The sequence below is a fragment of the Tenrec ecaudatus genome, chromosome 10, assembly GCF_050624435.1.
Source record: "Tenrec ecaudatus isolate mTenEca1 chromosome 10, mTenEca1.hap1, whole genome shotgun sequence".
Classification (NCBI taxonomy): Eukaryota; Metazoa; Chordata; class Mammalia; order Afrosoricida; family Tenrecidae; genus Tenrec; species Tenrec ecaudatus.
Genome location: NC_134539.1, coordinates 69,173,262 through 69,195,665, shown reverse-complemented (window position 1 = coordinate 69,195,665; position 22,404 = coordinate 69,173,262). Strand labels below are relative to the sequence as shown.

General features: G+C 39.7%; 1 protein-coding gene across 1 annotated transcript in view; it reads right to left on the bottom strand.

The window, feature by feature from the left end:
• Positions 1 to 3,877: 3,877 nt before the first annotated feature.
• Positions 3,878 to 22,404, bottom strand: part of ALDH1A1 (aldehyde dehydrogenase 1 family member A1) — a 54,247-nt gene continuing 35,720 nt past the window's right edge. The window contains exons 7-13 of the mRNA XM_075560541.1: positions 21,028 to 21,141; positions 18,274 to 18,376; positions 16,124 to 16,308; positions 13,348 to 13,512; positions 10,207 to 10,364; positions 7,199 to 7,273; positions 3,878 to 4,461 (exon numbers count right to left, since the gene is read on the bottom strand). Of these exons, the coding sequence (XP_075416656.1) occupies positions 4,389 to 4,461; positions 7,199 to 7,273; positions 10,207 to 10,364; positions 13,348 to 13,512; positions 16,124 to 16,308; positions 18,274 to 18,376; positions 21,028 to 21,141 (873 nt within the window). The 3' untranslated portion in view covers positions 3,878 to 4,388. The remainder of the gene's footprint in view (positions 4,462 to 7,198; positions 7,274 to 10,206; positions 10,365 to 13,347; positions 13,513 to 16,123; positions 16,309 to 18,273; positions 18,377 to 21,027; positions 21,142 to 22,404) is intronic.

Here is a 22,404-nt window from a genome sequence, read left to right as displayed (position 1 = left end):
TTTTCTCCTAGGTGACTTCAATGTCTAAAACCCACTTCTCCTTGGCTATTTAAAAACAAATACCCAAGAATTTATCATAAAAACTGGAAAGGAAAAAAGAACAGAAAATAAAAGGCCACTAGATATTAGGAAACTGCAGGCTGAGACCTGGCATTCCTAAATAGCAGTGACTTGATAAAGAATTACTTCTATTTCTTGTAACTTTTGCAACATAATTTCATTTTTCTGGAGCAGAAAATACCATGTGGCTATTGAGGATGACAATATCTTACTTATGAGTGCTAAACAAAATTCTTCACAATAAAAATCCTTATTTTTATAGATGTTAAGATATTCTTTAATTTTGAAAACTCAAGGTTTTAAGATTTATTGCCACGTGGCTTTATAAATTGAAGGTAAAGAATACAAATAATGTCCAAAGCTTGGAATGAGACAATATAAAACAGGTATTTTCTGTTTAATTCTCCAATGTCTTATTTAAACACATGAGGATATAATTTTTAAATATTTAAACGTGCTTCTGGTTTTTGTCTTGTTCTGTGTTCAGATTTCTTTGTTGTACATTTAAACATGTTCTGGTGTGGTGCCATTATAATATTAACTTGTCTACTTATTAATTTGTTTATTCATGGTTTTAAACACATATTTGAAAAGGGTGAACATGGTCTGGCTTTAGGAGGACACCATCCTTCTTTTTATTTGGGCATTTTCCTTTCTAGATGTCCAAACACACTTCAATTTTCTCTAAGATTTCGATTACCCCAGCTTTCAGAATAATAATGTTCCGATAAAATAAGCGTTCTAGTGAATTTAATCTATTCTTAGTGTGGCACTCAATCGAGGCAGCGAACTTTGTTTTCTAAATGTAGTAGCACTCTGGGTCTGCTAATGTGAATCAATTCACATATTTCTCAAAATACAACTGAAAAACCAACTTTATTTATTCTTTATTTATTTTAATTCATTTATTTATTCTCTAAAGAAATGTGATAAAACACCTATTCTGCTAAAAATTGTGATTGTCAGAATTCTGCCATTGAGTCATCAATGAACGCCTGTATTTTAAGAATTTGTTGACTTAAATTTTACAGTCATGATCTAAGGTCATTTTAGAATACATATAAAAACACAGAAATAGGAGACCGGATGTGAGGCAGGTAAGTCTTCAGCTGCTATGGGAAAGATCAAAGACGGTCTGGTGAGTCCACCTGAGTCATCATTGGCATCAATTCTCTGGTGTAGTCTTATGCTTCTATGTAACCAAAGGGTCTCTATTACTCAGAAAACACCAAGGACTTAGCTTCCTTTCTTAGAAACCAAGGACAAAATTAATCTGCACAAAGGTAATGCAGACCCATTTATTGTAAGTTTGCCGTAAATAATAGAGCACGGATCAAGGCTCCTCAGGAGAAAGCAGAGGCTGCCTGCTCCAGAGAAGATGTACAATCTCAAAAGCCCTCTGCAACTGCTCTACTCTGTCTTAAAAGACCATTATGAGTTAGAATTGACTCGATGACTTTGGGTATGAATGCACACAATGTATTTCACTTGAGCTGTGACTTGTTGGAGAAAGTAGGGGAGCAAAAAGGACATTATTTGTATGGGGACATAAGTATGTCCTTATGAGCCAGTTAATTTTACAACACGGTTACACAGTGGCCTGTTAACTGCTGGGTCAGCAGTTTGAAACTACAACCTTGTACACAGGAGAAAGCTGAATCATTCTACTTCTGTGAACATTTACACACTCTGGGAAACTCACAGGGAAAGTTCTACTCTGCCCTGAAGGGTTGATGTGATTCAGAAGCAACCAATATTCAGTTCTCTTTTGATATCCAGCTTTTCCACAAAGCAGTACATGTTAATTCATTATGTAGAATAGCATTTTCCCATGTGTGTTTTTTTCATGTGAATTGGTGGTCAATGAGGATGGATAAAGACAGGTTCTCTAATCAAATGCATTTGGGAATACTCATTCAAATAAAGCTAAATGAGTTGCACGATTTCTTAGAAACTTGGATATGTTAGTATGCATTTTGATATTCCATAGGAGAACATATAAGATTATTCCAGGTTTCTCCACCCTCTCCTGGGAGACTCTTTCCTTATTAATTATTGCAAACCTACAATAAATGGGTTTTCATTAACTTTACCCAGCGTAATTTGGTCTTTGTCTTTGCTTCCTAAGGAAGGATGTTAAGTCCTTGGCATTTTCTGAGTAATGGAGGTGATTGGTTACATATAACATAAGACTACACCTGAGAAGTTATGCTAATGATGATTCAGGTGGGGCTCAAGAGGCCAAAAGGTACTATCTCAGCTGATCTCAAGGGAGGTGGGTTAATACAGTCAATTATGCACACATAATTAGACCCCTTGACATAGAAGCTTCATGAACTTCATGGTTCATGTAGGGTATCAGTGTACAGAGGAGGGTGTCATGTTCTTCTATGGGACATGGACACTTTCATTAAGAACCCACTCAGATTTTGTCCCATGCATCTCTTCAATGGTGAGTTAGTTAAAGTTAGTTAAAGTTTATTGTGCCAGCCTGGCTGATAAACCCATGTGGGGTTAATTGAAGGACGGAAAGATAAATGGCTCCGTGAACCTCACCTTTCAAGTTCTCAGGTCTCTTGCTTTGTAATGGTCTGACCAGGGTGCAGCTGCTTTAGCTAGTTCCCTGCGTCAACTGGCAAGGCTCACTTCCTGCAAGATATCCCCGAGGAAAAGCCGCATGGACCTACCCCGATGCAGCCCTGGGTGCTGCAGCAGCTGTGTGGAGAACCCTGCCAGCGCTGAGATATGCTTACATGGTTCACTGTGTGTTTTGTGAGTTGGATGAGGACTTTGTGGATTGGTGTCAGACAACTGGGTTAATGCTGGACTTGTGGGTTTGGGCAGCACTGGGTTGGGATGTTTTCTTGAAGTGCACTTACCCTTTATATAAAACTCTCTCTCTTATACATATGAGTTTCTGTGACTTTGTTTCTCTAAAGTACCCAGACTAACACAAATGGTATCCTATTTTTCCTTAATACGATTGCAATTGTGAGCATAGTACATTTTTATGAATCCTTTGAGTTGGTGTAGTGAATACTTTGACCTAAGGGAGTAGTGGGACCAGGAGGAGATGCTGAGGGTCCTGGAGTTAATAGGAGGTCTCCTGAGGGAAGTAGTTGGACACCCCAAATTTGAAGCTGGTAGGTCAGAGGAGAGTGCAGTGAGGACTCCCCGAAAATAGCTGGTATATGAGTCTTGGGCTTACGTGATTGTCTAGAGGACTGTGTCTTTAAACTTGTGAGATCTGACCTAGCTTCAAGCAATATGGCCACATGAAGTGATACATAGGCAGTTTGTGGTAGAGCAGTGGAAAAGAGGAGATTTTGACTTATGTTCATTATTATCATCATATGTGCTTATTTGTAAGGCTCACATTCAGTCAAATTTCCTTTACAAGATCAATCCATATTTCCAGTAGGATTTTACTACTACTTTGCTGGTATGATACTATGTATGCTAATATGATTCTTACAAGTCTCATTTTAATTATACATGTTTACTTTTCTTTTCCGAGAATCATATATTGGGAAAATATACTAGCCTTTCTCCTCTGCTTTTTACAACACCAAGCATGCTTCTCAGAACCTGAATGACTGAAGCCATCCATTTTAAACCTGAAATTTCAGAGACGTGAAATATATTTCCTAAGGAAAGTAAAATATGCTTACTCATTCTTTTAAAAATGGGTGGGCTAGACTTTTATTTTAAAATACATGTTTATGCTCAATTTAACTGTAACACCGTGGTCGACTGATAGGGAGAATAAATCACCATAACTGAAAGCTCTACTTAAAAAAAATCAGACTTAAAAAAATCATGCAAGGTTGTTTTTATTGAGGTTTCTATTCAGATTACAGCTAAGTATTTCAGGCAGCACCTTCTAGGAAACATCTCATGCGACAGGAATGGTTTCACAACTATTAGGGGCAGTGCACCCTGACTTAGCAGTTAGCATGTGTGTTGAGTACGTTCAGGGATGGTTACGGGAAAGAATCTAAATAACAGCTGGTCCTCCTCTCTATACAAAGATTGTTCTGGAAAAGTAGCTACAATGAAAAGAGATGTGATGACTACTATCCAGCAACAGAGATCATTCTTCCCAATCCATCTGCTTTGTAGGATAGAACTTGGGATCACATATCAGAAGGCAAATAATTCAGAATAAGCTACATGTCAAATTTCTTACATGTGGTATTAATGCTAATGTGATTCACTTATTTGAAAATATCAAGAACATATGGTTTTTATGTAAAATCCACTATATTAGCGACTGAAGGAGATCCTTCGTAATTGAAGTTTCTTCTTTCCACTCTGGTGGGATTTCTTTATGAATTTTTCTGAGAAATCTTCATTGTTACTGTCTTGACCTCTGTGTATTCGTGAAGGCCATATTCTCCCCTAGAAAGAAGAGGCCGCATTTGTTAGCACAAGCCATAAATAGTTTATAATCCATGATTTGGCACCAGTTAGTTCTTGCTTATCTGGCTAGGGAGACTGGGAAATGTGTGCAGAGGACAAAGGCATTTGGAAGAGTGACTTGCCAACCATGAGATAAATCCTGCTGTGGGAAACGTTCTTTTCAAAATGTCTTGCATTTTAAGTAATTATGCACTCTAACTTGATGGGCACACAAATTGCCAGTTTCTTACATTCTTCTGCTTGACTAAAAGAGAGGTAACCACTGAAGCATTTCCGTCCAACCCAGTTTCTATAATGTCTAGTCTTTAGGTGAAAATAGATAAGAGAGATATAGCACAAGAGGGGCAGATGTTGTTTGTGGTGGTAGGTACCACTGAGTCAGTTCCAAGTCACACCGACCTGATGCACAACAGAATGGAACAGTGCCTGGTCCTGCATCATCCTTACCATTGTTCCTAGGTAAAGTAGCCATATATAATCACCCAACAGCAACAGGCTAAGCTCAAGCGCAGCTTGTATTTGCCATGTGTGAGCGGCACAGAAGCAGTGAGTGAGGTAGCACAATTGGACTATGTTCCTGCTTTTCTGCTAAGGTGTGTCAACCTGTCCTATCAGGGATTTAAACATATTTTTATCGTCATGCTTTTAACAATCTTCTTTAATCTTGGCAAACCCAAACCTGACATGTATTGTTAGATTTTAAGAGGAAGAGGAGGAGGAGAAGACGGAGGAGGAGGAGGAGGAGGAGGGATCAAGAGAAGGAATTCTTGTTAACAGGGTGGACTAGTCAAGCTTTGCAGCCTTTTGCATTTGCATCTTTCCCTTCATACATTCTCCTGAAGTGCCTTCCATTGGCCTATATAACTTTCCCCCTGATGGTGACTTTTCAGTACAAGCAAAGGATCAAGAATTAATCAAAGTGGACCTTTTTGGACCCTGGTACCTTGTTATCAGTTACATTTATTGGGACCTCCTACTAGTTTTGAAAACTGACTTTAATTTGCCCTCCGTGGAAGAAACAAAAGTGACTGTGCAAAATTATTCTCTGTATTGTTTTGATGGGAGGATCAAATGACTGTCTATAGATGTACTCTTAAAATGATGCAACCCCTGCACATGTAGGCTTAAAGAAGAAAATGATCTTGATCCTCCTTTACCTCCTTTGTCTTTATAGTACAGAGAGGTCTGTAGAAGACATCTTCTGGGCAACCTAATCCTCTTACACTGATTACTTTCTTGGGCAATTGAACTTCTGAAAATACCTTTTTTTAAAGCTTCAGTGAGCATGCTCTTTTAAAGTAATTAAAGGGTTTAGCCTCGGTTTTCTGAACCCTATTCTAATATATTATTTAATAAGCATTTTATCTCTAAGACTTAGATAAATGACCCCATTAATTTAGTTAATAGGGGTTTTATTGAATTTTGAGTTAATAGGCACTTGCAATTCTCAAGAGTAATAAGTGTGATTATTGACATACTTGGGTTGAAACAGGTCCTGATCTTGAGTATTCATCTTTGCTTGCAATTTATGACAGGTAGTTTCAATATGTTTCATTCTATAATGTTTAATAGGATGAGTCTATGACTTTTTAAATATCATTTAAGTGTAAGAAAAATTTTAAGACATAAAGTGGTTAAAATTTAGTGAACAAAATTACTTTCTGTGTATACATTTGTGTGTGTACACATTAAAAAAAGATCTGAGTATCCTGGTTTGAAAGCAACTGGTTTATAATTATTTGTGTATGTAGTTTCAACGTAACTATGATTATAAAATACAATACTTTTCTTAGTCAAATTTAACTTTATGTTTTAGTACCCAAACTGGTTCATCCAGAATAATTAAAATTTTAGAATATACATCAATATATAACATTTCAACTAATGAGAATATATTGTCTTACATACACACATATTCATTAAAGGTATATAATCCACTTATTGAAGAGTTACATTCAAAGAACTAGTATGCACTTATATCTGTACACTTCTAACACTGGTGGCATATGTGTCATGCTAACTGCAAAGTTCTCACTCAATGTCATCATGTCAATTCTGACTCTTAGTGGCTCTGCATGACAGGGTAGAATGGCCCCTGTGTGTTTCATACAGTACCCGCAGTACAATGCCCTGTCTTTGTCCTGAGAAGAAGCTGGTTTCCACCAGTTTCCCTGTGGGAGAAAGATAAGGCCTTCTATTCCTGCAAAGAGCTATACTTTCCAAACACACAGGGGCAGTTCTACCCTACTCCATGACTCTCTGTGAGTTGGAATCACCTCAATGACAGTGAGTTGAGTTTCTAGAAAAATTGTCAATTTGAGATTCTATTTATTTTCTGGAAATATTTTTCCAAATAGATATGCATTCATTTATACGACAAACACTTCAAAAAGCAGACACATATTTTAATATTCATGCAAAGTGCATTGATGTGGTCATTTGTGAAAAGTGGGACCTTAATAAATTATATTTCCCATTACCTTTCTAAACTTTTGGGGACAATGAGCATCTGATAAATTATTTGGTGGTCTAGATCTCAACAAAAACAACAACAACAAAAAGCACAGAAAGAAAGAAGGAAGGAGGAAAGAAGAGGAGGGCTAGGGAGAAGAGCAAGACACAATATGTATAAAAGGTTTGGTCTGGATTACTTCACTAGTAATGGTAGATGTTTGCATTTAGATAAGGGCTCATTTTAATAGAAAGTGATTCTTACAGTTCTCGTCCATTGCCAGACATCTTGAATCCTCCAAAGGGGCATTGGGCAGTCACCACACTATAGCAATTCACCCTGGAGAAGAAAGGAGATCTATTTAGGACATATTTAACCTTTTACTAATTCCTAATTTTGGAATTTTAGATATCAAAGAGCATCTTAAAAATTCCATTAATTTCAATATGCATCATTAAGTACAGTGATAAATGTACAATAGAGACAGAGTGACAGGCAAGCTTCCTGGTGTCTGATAACAGAGGCCAAGGGATCACATGACTGAGGGGGCCTGAGGACCAGAGGAGGCTTGGCCAATGGCTGAGGAGAGGTGTTGCTGTGGACCAATGACTGTCCCCTGACTGTTCACTGATTCTGACTTGTGTTAACCTACTAACTTACCTAATAAATCCCCTTAATTGTGGAGGAATACATATACAATGTAAAAAGAAGTCATCACCTTAACTAGATGTATATGCATCTATATTACATCAAAATAAAGAGACAGGTGTATCTGTAAGTATGGACAGACATCCTGGTAGTATTATGTTCATGAAAAGCCGCGATCTGGATTATAGAAGTAGGAATAACACGAGTGAAGGGGAAGATACCACTCTTTAAGAGACAGATGGGAAAAGGGGGGAGAGGGCAGGACAGGAGGTTGGAAGATTTGCTAAGTTACTTAGATTGTTAAATATAATAATGGTGATGCGATATGTAAAATCTCACCTGAACTACAATAGAAGAAAAAGAAGAGTCAATGTGTCTTGGAGGGAAGGATATGGTTTGATAGAGAGTTGAGCCTGCTAGGTAGGGGTTCTTTATTCTTTATGATACGTTTTGTGATTCTAGTGAGCCTTGAAATTTAAGCTGAAAGTCAAAATTGTTTTGCAAATTGAATATGTACTGAGTTACTCAGTCCAGGTTTTCATTATTTGGTTAATGACCTAACTTGCATAGCTAAAGGCCTCCGGAGAAATTGGATATAATCAGTAATTTCTTTATGCATTGGCATACTTCCAAAAGTCTTTCAATAGGCTCATATATGTACATTATAATTATAAAAACTTGAAGAATTTTAATTAAACATCAATATTATGATATGAGATGAAAATTAGGGTGCAATCACAATGCAATTATGAGGATCATGAACAGTATCTTAACTTTAAATCTTCTTGGGTGAAACAGTAACATCTAATTAACAATATAATTCTTAGTGTTGAGAAGAAAACATGTTTTTAAAAACTTTTATTTTGAATTGGGTGAAGGTTTACAGATCATCAGTTTTACATTCAGCAATTGAAACACATTTTGCATCATCTTATTGGTTGCAATTCCCTCAGCATAACCTCGCTTATCCCATTTCCTTCTTGTGTTTCGTGTCCCCATTCCTCCTTTTGTCCTCACCCTTTTGACATTTTAAATAAATAAATAAATGCTGCCATGTTGATCTCCAGTAGCTGATTGTTTTATGATGTGTGTAGAAATAGATAATCTTTTTTGTTTGTTTGTTAACGTTTTCCTTTTTCATGCCGTTATTTTAAGTGGAAAACGTTGATTTTCAAATCAGTTGCCTCATGTCGATAGCAGAGTTTGGTCATTGCATCACGTCTAAGATAACATCCCCGTGTTTTCTCAGTTAAAACATTTGCTCTCCCAATTCCTGGAGTATTTGTTATCCATGCTTCTCCACTAGGCAGAGAGTCATTGAACTAAACACACTGCAGAAACCCAGCTTGCTAATATTTGTCTTTACTTTTCTGGAGGAAAAAAAGAGAAAGGAGCGAATCAAAGACTCAAATTATAAACTAGTTTGCAAGACAGCCCACAGGAACTATGGCCTCATCCATCCTGAGCCCACAGAGCTTGATGATGCAGCAGAAAAATGTAGAGCCAAACTCAAATTCCTAAAACAAATGGCCAACTTCCTCAACTGGGTGGGATTACCACCCTATGATATCCTTTCAGCTTGGGACAGAAGGCCCTCCCAGAGGTTATCGTTTGGTTCAATGGCAGATTAGTTTATAAACAATATGCTGTTCTCTTGAAGTAATTATCTTTATGAAACCAGTGATCAACCTTTGCTCTAAAACAAAGATGAGATTAAAGGGGAGGAGGTCAGGGAAGCGAGCTTCATAGAAATAGTCAGAAGGGAAATCATGAAAACGCTGAAAAATTATGGAAAATGCAACCAATGTCATTGAACCATATTTAATAATCGTTAAATGAGAGGCTAATTTGATATGTAAACTTTCAGCAAAAACACAAGATTTTCTTTTTAAAAACATAGCTTATCTCAGCTTTTAGAAATTATTCTTAAAGTTATAGAATAAGGTATTTTGAAATTACTGGGTAGGAGCTCAGAAACTCTGCAATTAAGTAGTTGGCTTGATATAACTATAGACGCTTTAATATCCTGGGACAAAGGCAGAAGGAATTATGTTCTAGGGCATAAAGCGATGAGAACACAGTCCTGTCTGCTTTGATGGTATAGACCCTTATGTTAGGATTCCCTAGACATTGAGTGCAATGATACCATAATGAAATACTTATGCAAAGGTCAATGTAAGTCTCTTATTCCAAAATTAAAACAAACAAAAACACAACTTAATATGTGTATTTGTTCAAAAGCCTAGAAACAGGTTTGATCGTTTTTAGTCTACAATGGAGATGGATGACCTCAATGTAAATAACAGAGAGCTGAGAAATGTCCCGTTGGAGAAAGTGAGTCATCTAAATGAATACAGACGGTGCCTAGCATTGAGTCAATATTAAATAATGATCAATTCTCTTTTGCGGTTAAAAAAATCCCATCAATGAAATACTTTAGATGAGTAATTTCAGGAAGTTAGAAATGAGCTTTTAATTGTTATTGTGATGGTTTTTTAAGGCAGCAATTATGTTTCCAGCAGATCACATGATTCCAAATGAACAATCGGAGTCTGAGAAACTTAAGGTCATCTTTCAATGTGGTCACCAGTGAGTGGATACTCTGCTACTTAGGGCTGACTTACCACACTGTCCCAGCCTGCAGTGCAGAGGAGACGGTTACTGCTTTGTCAAGGTCCTTGGTGAAGATCCCAGCTGATAGACCATAGGGAGTGCTGTTTGCTCTCTTGATTACGTCATCTAAACACTTAAACTTCATGATTTGCTGGACTGGTCCAAATATCTATACCACAGAAAAGGGAATGAAGTGGATCAAACAATAGGTTAAGATTAAATTACTGTACAGCTCACTTTCCTCTACAAAATATCTTAAAATAGTTAAGAATTTCCTACTTTTTTTAAGTCTGTGTGTATCAGAATGCTAAGTTAAGTCAGCTTACAGTCATTTGTTAAATTCTTTTCGTAACAGGGTGGGTTATATACATAATTAAAGCAACAATACATTTCTAGATGTTATATGACTTTTAAGAACTTAGGAAGATATATTAAGCCATTAACTTCAGCATTTATTTGCCCTGTAGTAACATTTAAAGTTCTTTCCAAAGTTTTACTTATCTTTGAAATTATTATATAAATATCAAACCAGAGAAAACAATGCTTATTCTACTGAATAAATTATTATATTAGGCAAATATTATTAATAATACCTGCTTTATCTATCAGTATACCAGTGATAAGTGCATCCGTTATTCTATTGGACCAGGGTATCAGAGAATTAGCTAGGCGCCAGGGAAATCGGAATGCTAAGGAAACAGAGCTAGTGAGACGACCTGAATTTTCCTTCTGCTACTATTCTGTAGCTAAATCTTATGCAGTTCTCACATACCAAAAGGGAGGATTTACTACTACAAATGTTTAAATCCCCAGCCAATGTGTCCTACCCAAAGCACGAGTTCATTGGCAGCGGGTGAAATCACAGACCAGAACACGATCTCTACCCTTGGCGGAGTGCAGCTTGAACCCAGCTCCATTGGCCGTAGACTCTTCGATTCACACAGCCTCACTGAACTTGTTTGAGCATCATCTCAGTCCCAAGTGGGACAAAGAGAATCAGACTTCTTTAAAAGCCATTTAGTTTAGATTTCTGCTAACATTTGAAACAAAAGAGGATTGACTGAGTGTTACTGCCTGACTAGGGAATTCTTGGAAAAGTAAATGAGAGGGAGGCAGAAACCTGAAAAGAGAAATCATTGTCTGATGTTCACCACTGATCAAAGAATCACAGGTGTAGCAGATGGCATTTAATGGAGAGTGTGTATGAGACCAAAAGTTGTAAACCTTACCATTATACTCACATTTCAACCTGAGAAGTATATAGATTACAACTACCGTTGCACCTTACAAAATCTGGATGTAATATATCATACATTCCTAGGCTGTTACTTTGAAATAGCAATCGAACTGTTCTACTATATGTATGATAGTAATACAATAAATACGTTCTCCAGTGAAGGTGTTTTTCCTTGGTTCTTGCTGGTGCTGTTGTTAGGCACCACGGAGTTGGTCACAAGTCCGAGCACAACAGAACAAACCCCACCTGGTCCCGCACCATCCACACAATTGTTCTTATGTTTGAGTCCATCGTTGCAACCACTGTGTCCATCCATCTGATCAAGAGCCTTCCTCTTTCTCGCTGCCCCTCAACTTTACCAAGCATGATATCCTCGGACCTGGTCTCTCTTAATACGTCCATAGTACATGGGATGAATCTCGCCATCCTGGCTTCTAAGGAGCATTCTGGCTGAGTAGCTTTTGTAGGTCCTCTGCCATATCATAAATGCTAAACACGCTTTTAATGTCCACATCAGAGTATGTAGTAGCACCATGGTCCTGATTATTTACAGCTTCTAATGCAAACGAAAGAGCTCTTGTGACATCCTTGGTTACAGTGTGCTGCGAATTGCAAGGTCAACAGTTTGAACCCACCAGCCCAAAAGAAGTTCTGATCCCCAAAGAGTTGTTGGTGTTAGGAGTCACTGAGTTGTTCCTGACTCACAACGACCCCAGTGTACGACAGAATGAAGCGCTGCGTGGTCCTGTTTTATGCTTGCGGTTGTTCTTATGCTGCAGCCCATGAATGAGGCCACTGACTGGGTCACGATTGGCTCACCCCGTCTTGTCAAAGGCCTTCTTCTTTTTCATTCCCCGCTACCTGAGCGAGCACGATGTACTTCTCCAGGGTCTGGGTTCTCTGGATAGCATGTCCAGGGTAGGAGAGATGGAGTCTCACCATCTTTGCCTCTGAGGAGTATTCTTTATCCTTTCCAAGACAGATTTGTTTATTCTTTTGGCAGTTCACAGTTTAGAGTCTTGAAAACTATAAGGACCAGCTCTATTTTACCCGATGGAGAGATTCGACTCGATTGCAGTGTGTTCTGCATACTATCTTGTTAAAGTTACTTATCACATCTCTGGACCATGCTTTAAAATATTTTGTGATCATCCAATGGTTATCAACAATATATTTGCCTAGGAAACTTATGAAGTATAATGAGAAAAACATACGGAGCTGAGAGAACCCAGAAAGTGGATAGTAATATAGAGGGTGGATACACTTTTCAATCCATAGAGTACTACAATAAGAAGGACCAGCAGGCAAATATGGGAACAACAGAGACAGCATGCATACTATGAGAGTCCTAGCCAGCCAGAGGCAGACTTTTCTAAAACAGAGAACTGCTCAAACAGATGTTTCTCAAGAACTAGTGACCCATCTATCACTTATGTCTAAGAGACGGGATGGCCCTGGGCCAGGGATGTGGCAGAGTGAGAAATGTAGTAGAGAGTGAGTGCTTGAGGTCTTTCTGGACTATTTCAGCTTGTGAATCTACAATGATAACACCATAAAACTTACAAACTGTCACAATTACATAAATACTTTATCATCTCAAAGGGAGGGAAAAAAGCAATATGAAGACCAAATTCTCTTTTCCATGACTTTCAGGCTGTGAAGGAAGCCCCTCGACACCGCTCTGCCTCCCAACCTGCCTTTGGCTTGAAATTCTTGGTCAGCTAAATGGAATCTATGTCATCTTTAGTCCGCCTCCCCAATTACTGAAACTCTTATCACTGATAAATGCGGAGAAGAATACTTACTGAAAAGATGTTACACGAGCCGAGAAGAATGTCCCAAGTGAACACGTTGTATGCACACGTGCAGACTAAGCGGGGCCACCCAGGGACGAGAAGAGAATGGAATGACTTACCTCCTCCTTGGCAATGCGCATCTCATCCGTAACATTGGAGAACACTGTGGGCTGGATAAAGTAGCCTTTATTCCCCCATGGGCCGCCTCCACATTCCAGTTTGGCCCCTGCTTTCTTCCCACTCTCAATGAGATCAAGGATTTTTTCATATTGCTCCTTGTCAATCTACATGAACACATTGTCAGAAAAGAGGCAGGCGGAGGGTGAGTGATTTGTGGTAACAACACGGGGTGGGAACTGTTCGCGCAGGATTCAAAATGCTAACACATTGTTATTATGGCAACTATTGAATAAAAACAGCGGCTGTGATTCACTCTTTGGATATATTTTATTCTCATGACTTTTCTGGAAAGAAACCTTTAAAGATACTTGCGCTTGACATTTGTCTTATCGTTATGTAAGAAAAACAAATCAGGCCGTGAGAACGGAGACCTTTCCACGCAACTCGCATTCCTTTCCTGGAGAATAAATGCCCGTGGACCTCGTGAAACACTTACCTGGGTGCAGTTGTCCTTAGTCAAGTGAAAGGAGCGAAAGAAGAAAGTGGTTTTGATTTCATATCTTTACAGCAGTTGGGATTCAGATCATTTGGACTCTATGTAGATTCTTCTATTTCCGTCTGTTTCTGCCTTGTGGCCTGGCCTATGCCCTTTGGTACCAGGATCTATCTCACTGACCACAGCCTGACCATCTCCCCAGTTCCGGGCTGCCTGGACTGGTCAGCAGATAAGTCTGCAATTTCTGATCGGACTTCACGGTCACAATCTTGATGCATCAAATCAAATATATGGCAAGCATGATAGCATTGAAGTGGTTTGTTCAACACTTCTTTTAAAAAGGGAGGAAATGGGTCCAGAATTCCTACTGGGGAAGATTTTCCTTTGTGCATTGGAATTGGGTGCCACCCATTAGCAGGGCTTTCTAATTCCATAGAGAATTACAGTCTCAGAAACTCAGGTGGCCAGTTCTGTAGGTTCCTGTTGAGTCAGAATGAGTCAGCAACAACTTGATGATCGTGTTTAATTTTATTTTTGGGTGGGAATTTGGTATTTTTGTCTGTTTTCTTATTGTCACAAAATAGCCCTGGTGGTGCACTGGTTAGAATACGCTGCCTGCCTATTGCAAGGTTGAGACTCTCAGTGGTTCTGTGGGAGAAAAGACTTGAGCATTCACCCTCAAAGATTTTGGCCTTGGAAACCCTATGAGAAACCCTGTCCCATGGGTTGCTAGGAGTTGAGTTGATATGAATGGATCAGAGGCATGACACAACCACCATTGCCTCAATTCTTACTTTGGGTGATGGAAAGTTTCTGAAACTCCCTGAGTCCAAATCCCTAGTAAATGCTGCATCTCTTGCTCAGGTGTGGTGGCGTCAAGAGGCATGGATGAAAGGGAAAATAAATAAAGTAGCATATCCAGGGGGGAAACCTGGAGCACCCTTGACAGTGTACTCCTGTCGCCTGACTCACATAGGCATTCTTGATTGTCGCCTTCATCTCGGGCTGTCTGTCTTCTGAGGCCACAGAGAAGGTCCCCACAGCACTGAGTGACTGAATACACCAACCTGAGACTCAAATTAACGTAAGTGCTGCGGGCACTGGTGACCATTTTCTATAGCGTGGCATGACACTGGGTATACACGATTTCATTGGATTGCATTAAAAAGAGAATGCTCCTTCATCTCCAGCAGGTGAAGGAAACTACTTAGGTGTTGGGTTGGGGGTCCCTGGGTGATGCAAAAGGATGTGTCCCACTGACGGACTGATGGCATGTCTGAGTCCACCCAGCGGCACCTGATAAGAAAAGTCCAGTGACCTAGCTCTGAAAAAGCAGCCACTGGAAGCCCTCTGGTACACTCTGCTCAGTCTGACACACATGAAGTCGAGATGGACTCACGGGCAAGTGGTTTCACGGGGAGTTATATTTACATCATCACAAGATACTTCATACAATCAGAAGAGGGAGTGGTGGTAGGTATTCTGTACCCAGCCAAGGGATTCTGGCTTGTCAATAAAAAGTCAAGGACCCGCATCCTCCATGTGAAGTCAAGTCCCCTGTCTACTTTAGGACCTTAATCTCCCTGTGCCCTCTGAAGCATGAATCTGGCTTTTCATTCCATATGCGCTTCTCAAGTCATGTGACTAGGATGGATATTAAGTGGATACTATTGTAGTTGCATACATATACCTGTATACACATATACATGCAAACATACATATATGTGTATGTATATCAGAATGCATATAGATTTATGTTTAGGTATATATGTGTGTATGTGCACATATCTAGTATATGCACATATAGACACTATATACCATATATCCACACTATATACTTTGTGTGTGTGCGCGCGTGTGTATATATATATATATATATATGACTTTATCTCACATCCTCTGGACATTTCACCAGTCTCTGGAAAAGGACACTATGCTTGGCAAAGGAGAAGGACAGTGTAAAAGAAGAAGACACTTGATGATAAGAATTGAAATATGGATTGTTATAAGATCTGTAAGAGCCCCCAGCAAAAGGATTATTAATAATAAAAAAATTCCAGATATGAGAACTGGACAACACCCAAACAGACACTTCTTTTACCACTGAAAAGTAGATGCATTTCCTTTAATTACCAGACTGGCACTGCATTTTTTTCTAGAAAGATATACAAGCAGGAAAAAATATTGCCAAATAAAAAGGTAGGCCAAAGAAGGAAAGTAAAAGATAATACTTTTTTTCTTGTCTAATATTAAAGTTATTCTTTCTATTCTGTACTCACCTGAGGGCCTTGATTTACTCCTGGGGTCAGAGGGTTTCCAAGAACATACTTCTTAGCCCGCTCAACGCTCCGCCGAACAAACTCATCATAGATGGATTCCTCCACAAACAGCCTGGAGGCAGCTATGCAACATTGGCCTTGATGGTAAAACAATCCCTGGTGTGCAAACTCAACGGCATTGTCCACTGCAGAAAAAGACACCAGGCCAAAGAAGAGACATTTCGAAAGGTTGTATCATTTTATGTAGGTACCCAAGAGGCAGACCAACTTTCTCTGAACTCATAGACAGAATGTCAGTTGGGTAGGTGGATCGTGGCTCAATATAGCCACCTTTTTATCAGCCAAGTGACAAATTAATCTCCCAGACCTATTATTGCTACAAAGAAAATAGTAATATATAGTAAAGTTTGGGGATAATGTCAACTATTATTGTGACTTTAATAATGTCTTTCCCAAGAATGTGGATGGAAAGCTTCATAAACCAAATGTTGCCAATGTTCTTCACCAGAAATTTCTATTTAAAATTAGCTATAAGACTGAACATTTTTTCCAACCTCAGATTTTAATTTGGATGACAAAGAAAAGCTGATATTTCCACTGAATAAATAAAGAATTGCTCAATGACCTTATCAACAGTTCAAATATTTATAATAAAAATTAATCCTCAGAGTCTATTCTCAACCTTACCACTTTTCTTCGAGGAAAGAGATTTCAAAGCCTATGCTATATTATTTCATTTATATCTATAAATACTTATTATCTATTTGGGGATGGTGAAAATGTTTCTTAAAAGGAAGATTTTGATTTCTTTAATAGATACTAAACAGAGAGAAAAACTGTTTTCATTCTATACAATTCTCTAAATGCTGATGGTTTAATTCAATATTATACAACTTTGGTATTGTTTAATTAGGAACTAGTCACACCTGTTTACGTTGCAGCAGAAGCAGTTTGGCAAATTCAGGAATCTTGCCATGTTTGTAGCATACATAATGTTTTCTATTTAAAATGAAAAACTGAGATCATTTTAGCTTGATAAGTAGTTCCAGGAATCATTTGCATTTATAGCCTCATGCAGATGTTGCAATTGTTAAAGAAAAAGATGGCTATTTTTGCTGCTGGCTCTAATTTAGGAAATAACTTTGGGATTTTACGTGGCAGTATACACAGAATGAACCTAGGGTATTATCGTAGAGTACAGTCATCATAACAGATGATTATATATATGTATATGTATATATATTATATTTGCTGTGGAGGGGAGAGAAAGAAATTATTTTGAAGGAAGGTCTAATCTTCTGATCATGTCATGTCATGAGTATGTGGCCTGGAGTTAAGGGCGAGGACAGATATGAACTGGTTATCTCTGCAGTTGGTCTCTGTTCAATATGTCTGAGGATGAGCCTCTGTGTCAGCCTGTTAAATGCAAAGTGTAACAGTGCAGAGTGAAAAATATATTCATGGTAGCCCTTACTATGGGTTAAATTTTGTCCCCCCAAAAGATAGGTTCACATCCTAATCCCCAGTACCTGTGAATATGACCTATTTGGAAGCAGGGTCTTTGCAGTTGTTAAAAAGTTAAGATGATTAATAATAACTGATGTCTTAATAAGAAGAAGGGACGAGACAGTGAGAGACACAGGCAGAGAGGAAGGATGACCGGGCAAAGACAGTGGCAGAGAATGAAACTGTGTCACCACAGCCAGAGAGCCCTCGGGCGAGAAGAAGCTGGAAGAGGTGAGAATCTTCCGCTAGATACTTGAAGAGGAAAAATGCCCTGAAGCCCTTCATTGCAGACTTCTTGCTTCCCGAACTGTGCAAGAATACACTTCTATCATTCTCAGGCACCCAGTTTACAAGTCTTTGATAAGGCATCTCTAGAAAACTCGTATAGTCCCTACTGAGGAAAGTACAAGCTATTCTAAGGCAGGAAGAGATGATCGGTAAGTTAGACTTGCCTATAGAATATAGCTGTGGAACAATTTATGAGATTTTTCAAGAGTAATTTTGTGCTGTGATTGAAGATTTACACTTTGATGTTCAAAGAAAGCCCTTTTGTAGACTTCAAGTTCACTGAATGGCATTATCAGATATCACCAAAGGTGATGGGGGGTGGGGGGGTGGGGAATCAGCCCAGGGCTTACACTTACAGTCAGCATCAGCAAACACAATGCAGGGGCTCTTTCCCCCCAACTCCAGGGTCACTCTCTTCAGATTGCTTTTCCCGGCGGCTTCTTTGATCATCTTGCCAACCTGCAGCGGAGCATTGCAAAGGAGGGCATAATCTGCTTTCCTGAAGGACAGGCTTACCTAGTGTTCTGAACTCGCAGGATATGTGCACCGTAGTTCAGTTTCATTTGGGAGAAACATTAAAAGTGAAAATTCAAGGTTTGTTGTCTGTACATTTAAAGAAGGAGAGCCATAGGTGAGTTAGACAGACAGAGTTAGAAAAAGAACAAAACCAAAAATGCTCACGCGCAAGAAGTACAGCTCATGACTGTGGATCGTGATGTACAAGGCTACAAGGGACATCATCCTTCCTTCCGATCAGAACCTCAAACCTTTCATAAATTGACCAGAATGACCCAACCACAAATGATCTCTTTAACTGTTGTACTCCTTTCTCAACTCCCCAAACAACCCTGTTGGGTTAAAGCAATCTACTCACAGCCTCTATCCTTCAAATCTCACCTCTGTGCTCCGCATTAAGTGCCCATTCAGACCTGGAAGGACTTCAAGTCATTAGAACCGAGTTCACATCTTCAGTTCCCTATGAGTTCTTCTCGAATGATCCCAGGCAAAAAGGACCTTTTCTTCTACGGACTGCCTATAGGACCTGATGGAGGACTACCTCAAGAGGGGATGTCAGCGTGTGCTGTTTGTATCCACAGAGGTTCATCAACACACTGTCACCTCCTCTGTGGCGGTGATCAGTCCTACCGTTACAGATCTCTCTTCATCGGGGATTTCCTGTGGTGGTCACTGTGGACACTACCAGTGGTCACTTGCACACTTCTCTCTTCTCTGCTGTGTCTTTGAACAACCGAGGTAGAAGACAGTCATTGGATCTGTGCTCTGTATTGCTACCTCAGTTGGTAGGAGTCCTGCTGTGCTAGACTCCATTCGTGCTACTTGCCTCTCTTCAGGGAAAGACTTGTCTCCAAATTGTTCTTTCTCTGTGTATCACTTCCCATCAAGATTATTCTCTGTAGTTACTTCTGTTTTTCATCTATAAAACTTTCCCATGGTTCATAATTGATCAGTCTTCATTGTTTTATTGAAGCCTAAATCAATTAAAATGATCATTTTTAAAAAGATGATCCATTTTATTTTACTTCTATTCATTGGGTTAAAGAATATTTAACATTAATGCCCCAGGGAAAGTATTAGGGATTTACAAAAAAACTAAGCGATATGTGTTTCTGCTGCATAAGCTTGTTCAATAACAACCAAAATGAAGTGGTTTTTTTTTTCTGTTCACATGAGGCACCTCAGCAAGGTACTTTTCAAATTAGACTTAGCTTTAGACTATAGGAATCTACTTGCGTAGAAACTCACAAATCTGTATCAGATTTTAAGACAAAAGTGAAAGAGAAGTGGATGCTTACTGACTATATGTGTAAGTTGTATGTGGGCACTGACCTACTTTTTAAAACAAAAGCACAAACCCAGTGACACTGAGTTGGTTCACAGAGGCCCTGGAGGACAGAGGAGGGCTGTCCAACAAGGATTCCGGAGTGTCTGGAATTTCCTCCAGCCATTTCTTCCACCGTGGTGATGAGTTCAAGCCACTGTCTTTTAGGTTAGCAGCTGAGCATTTAACTACTGTGCCACCCCGGCACAGGCTACTGGGCAGTACATAGCATTGCTAAGTCTGCTAATGTTTTGATCTTGCCTCAAGATTTCATGGGAGTAGATCAAACCCTTCCAAAAGTAAATGAATAAATGGAGACTAAATACAAGCTTGCATCGTAGAGACCTTGTCAGAATCATTTTTGTCAAAACCCAGAACAGCTTTTAACACACAGTTGAACATCCTCATTCCATCCTGTCACTCCCCTCCCAGGGCCCTGCACCAATCTTATCATGTGCTGACTTGGCTCTGATTTGCATGGGCAGCGTTACAAAAAGGAGAAAAATCCACTCCTCATTTCTATCTCACGCACAGAAAAGACAATGCACTCTGCATTTCCTGAAACAGGTGTGCCACCTGCTTTAAAAGAAGGTCTCCAACAATGTTCTGCTTGATACAATGCGGTTCTAGCCCTGGTGTTTGCTTAGGATAGAGAATAATCCCAGTGGATAGGAACTCATTCTCTCAGACGGAGAAGTAAATAATTCCATCCTGGTCCCCAGGTCTCTCGTTGCATTGCCCGCTATTGGGTCTTGCTCTTTAAAAGTTCTGGATGGTTAAACTAGAGCCCGACGTGGGATAGAGAGGTGAGGCCAGACTAGTATGGACGACCTGGAAGCAGCGCTTCTAGCTCCCTCTCAAAATGTCCATGGACGTGAGAGCTCCCCTATAAGGTGGCCAGGGTGAGGCTCTGCTATTTCATTTTCATAACCTGCACAGTAAAATTATATTCATTCATACAAAGCACCGGCCCAATTCATTTTCCACCATCAACCGTATGGTGTGTGACGGGCAGGGAAGATAATGAGCACAGCAGAGATGGTTTACTTGAGCAGCCCTGAGGTTGTGGCAGCTATTTCGTCTCCTCCAAACGACATCTGCTTATGTTCTATAAACATACGTGAAGGCTAGAATAAGAAATAAATCATTAGCGGGAACTTTTGTTTTAAGGAGGCGTTGGCTATAAAAAAAAAAGTTGCTAGATAAAGCATGCTGCTGACAGCCGGAGACCTGGACGTTCACATTACTGGCCTGAGAAAATGACCTTTACCTCTGTGGATCCTGTGAACGCAACTTTGTCGATGTCCATGTGGGAAGAAATGGCCGCTCCCGCCGTGGGGCCATAACCGGGCACAATATTCACCACTCCGGGAGGAAACCCTGCCTAAAAGGCCAGAGCAAAGAATGTTACAGCAGAACAGAGAATTTAATTCTATAAAACAAAGAGGAGTTGTCGGCTTAAAGCGGGGTCTTTACGCTGATCTTGTCATATCTTTCCTCCCAAACCTGTTGCTGCCAAACTGATTCAGACTCACAGAGACCTTTTAGGGCAGAAGAGAAGCAACCCGGGGGTTCCACATCTGTAAAGCTTATTTACACCCTCAAACTGCCACTTGTTTCTCCCACAGAGCAGTGGATGAGCTCAAACCACCCCCCTCTCTGTTTGCAGCTGAGAACTACTGAGCCTCATACAAAGCATAATTCATCAAAGGGGCTTGGCTGTTTATTATCATTTTATTTCTTAACCCCTAGAGAATAACTGCAAATGTGCCATTATCTGGGGAACATTCTGCTAATGGTAAAGGCATGTTTGGCTTTTATACATCACAAATCTAAAGACAGCTGTCTCAAATTTCATAATGTTGTGGTTGTGTGTTGCTGAGTCAAACCCAACTCCTAGCTACCTGTAGGTCAGAATGGAAACACCTCGCAGGAGTTTCTGCACTTTTAGCTTCAAGGGAGCGGATCGCTGGGTCTTATCCAGCACCACGCCACTGTGCACTTCAAAGCCTTGACCTTCTGGCTTTCACATGAGCACACAACCATTACCCCTCGAGAGCTCATGACTTTCATAAGAGTAACTCAAAAATGTATTGATGGTGTTAGGAACAGAATTTTGTCTTTGGGGGGGAAAAGCCTTAACTCCTGTACGTATTAAAATTCCTTTTTGAAACAGGTTTTGGAGATGTTATTAACCAGGTGAACATGCTCCTACTGGAGAGGCGTGGGTCCAGATCCTGTATGACTGCCATCTCATAAAGAGGAGGAAAAAATCACAGAGACACATAGAGGAAGAATGTCATGAGATGCCGAACTGGTACCTCGGTGGAATAACCAATTCCCATTGAGTTGATTCTGACTCATAGTGATGCCCTGTACAACTAAATAAAACTGTACTCCAATGTGTCTTTGAAGGATGACTTTTTGGAAGTAGGTTGCCAGACCTTTCTTATGAGGCCCCTCTGTGTGGCCTCGAACCACCAACCTCTTGATTATCAGCCAAGAAAGTTCTCTAGGTATACCACCAAAGAACTCCTAGGACATAGTAGTTTAAACAGTGCTGGAGAACCACCAGATTACTAGTGGCAGCTCACAAGGGATGAGCGAAAGAAATTAATAAGTGATTATCGGGTGACTTAGACACCAA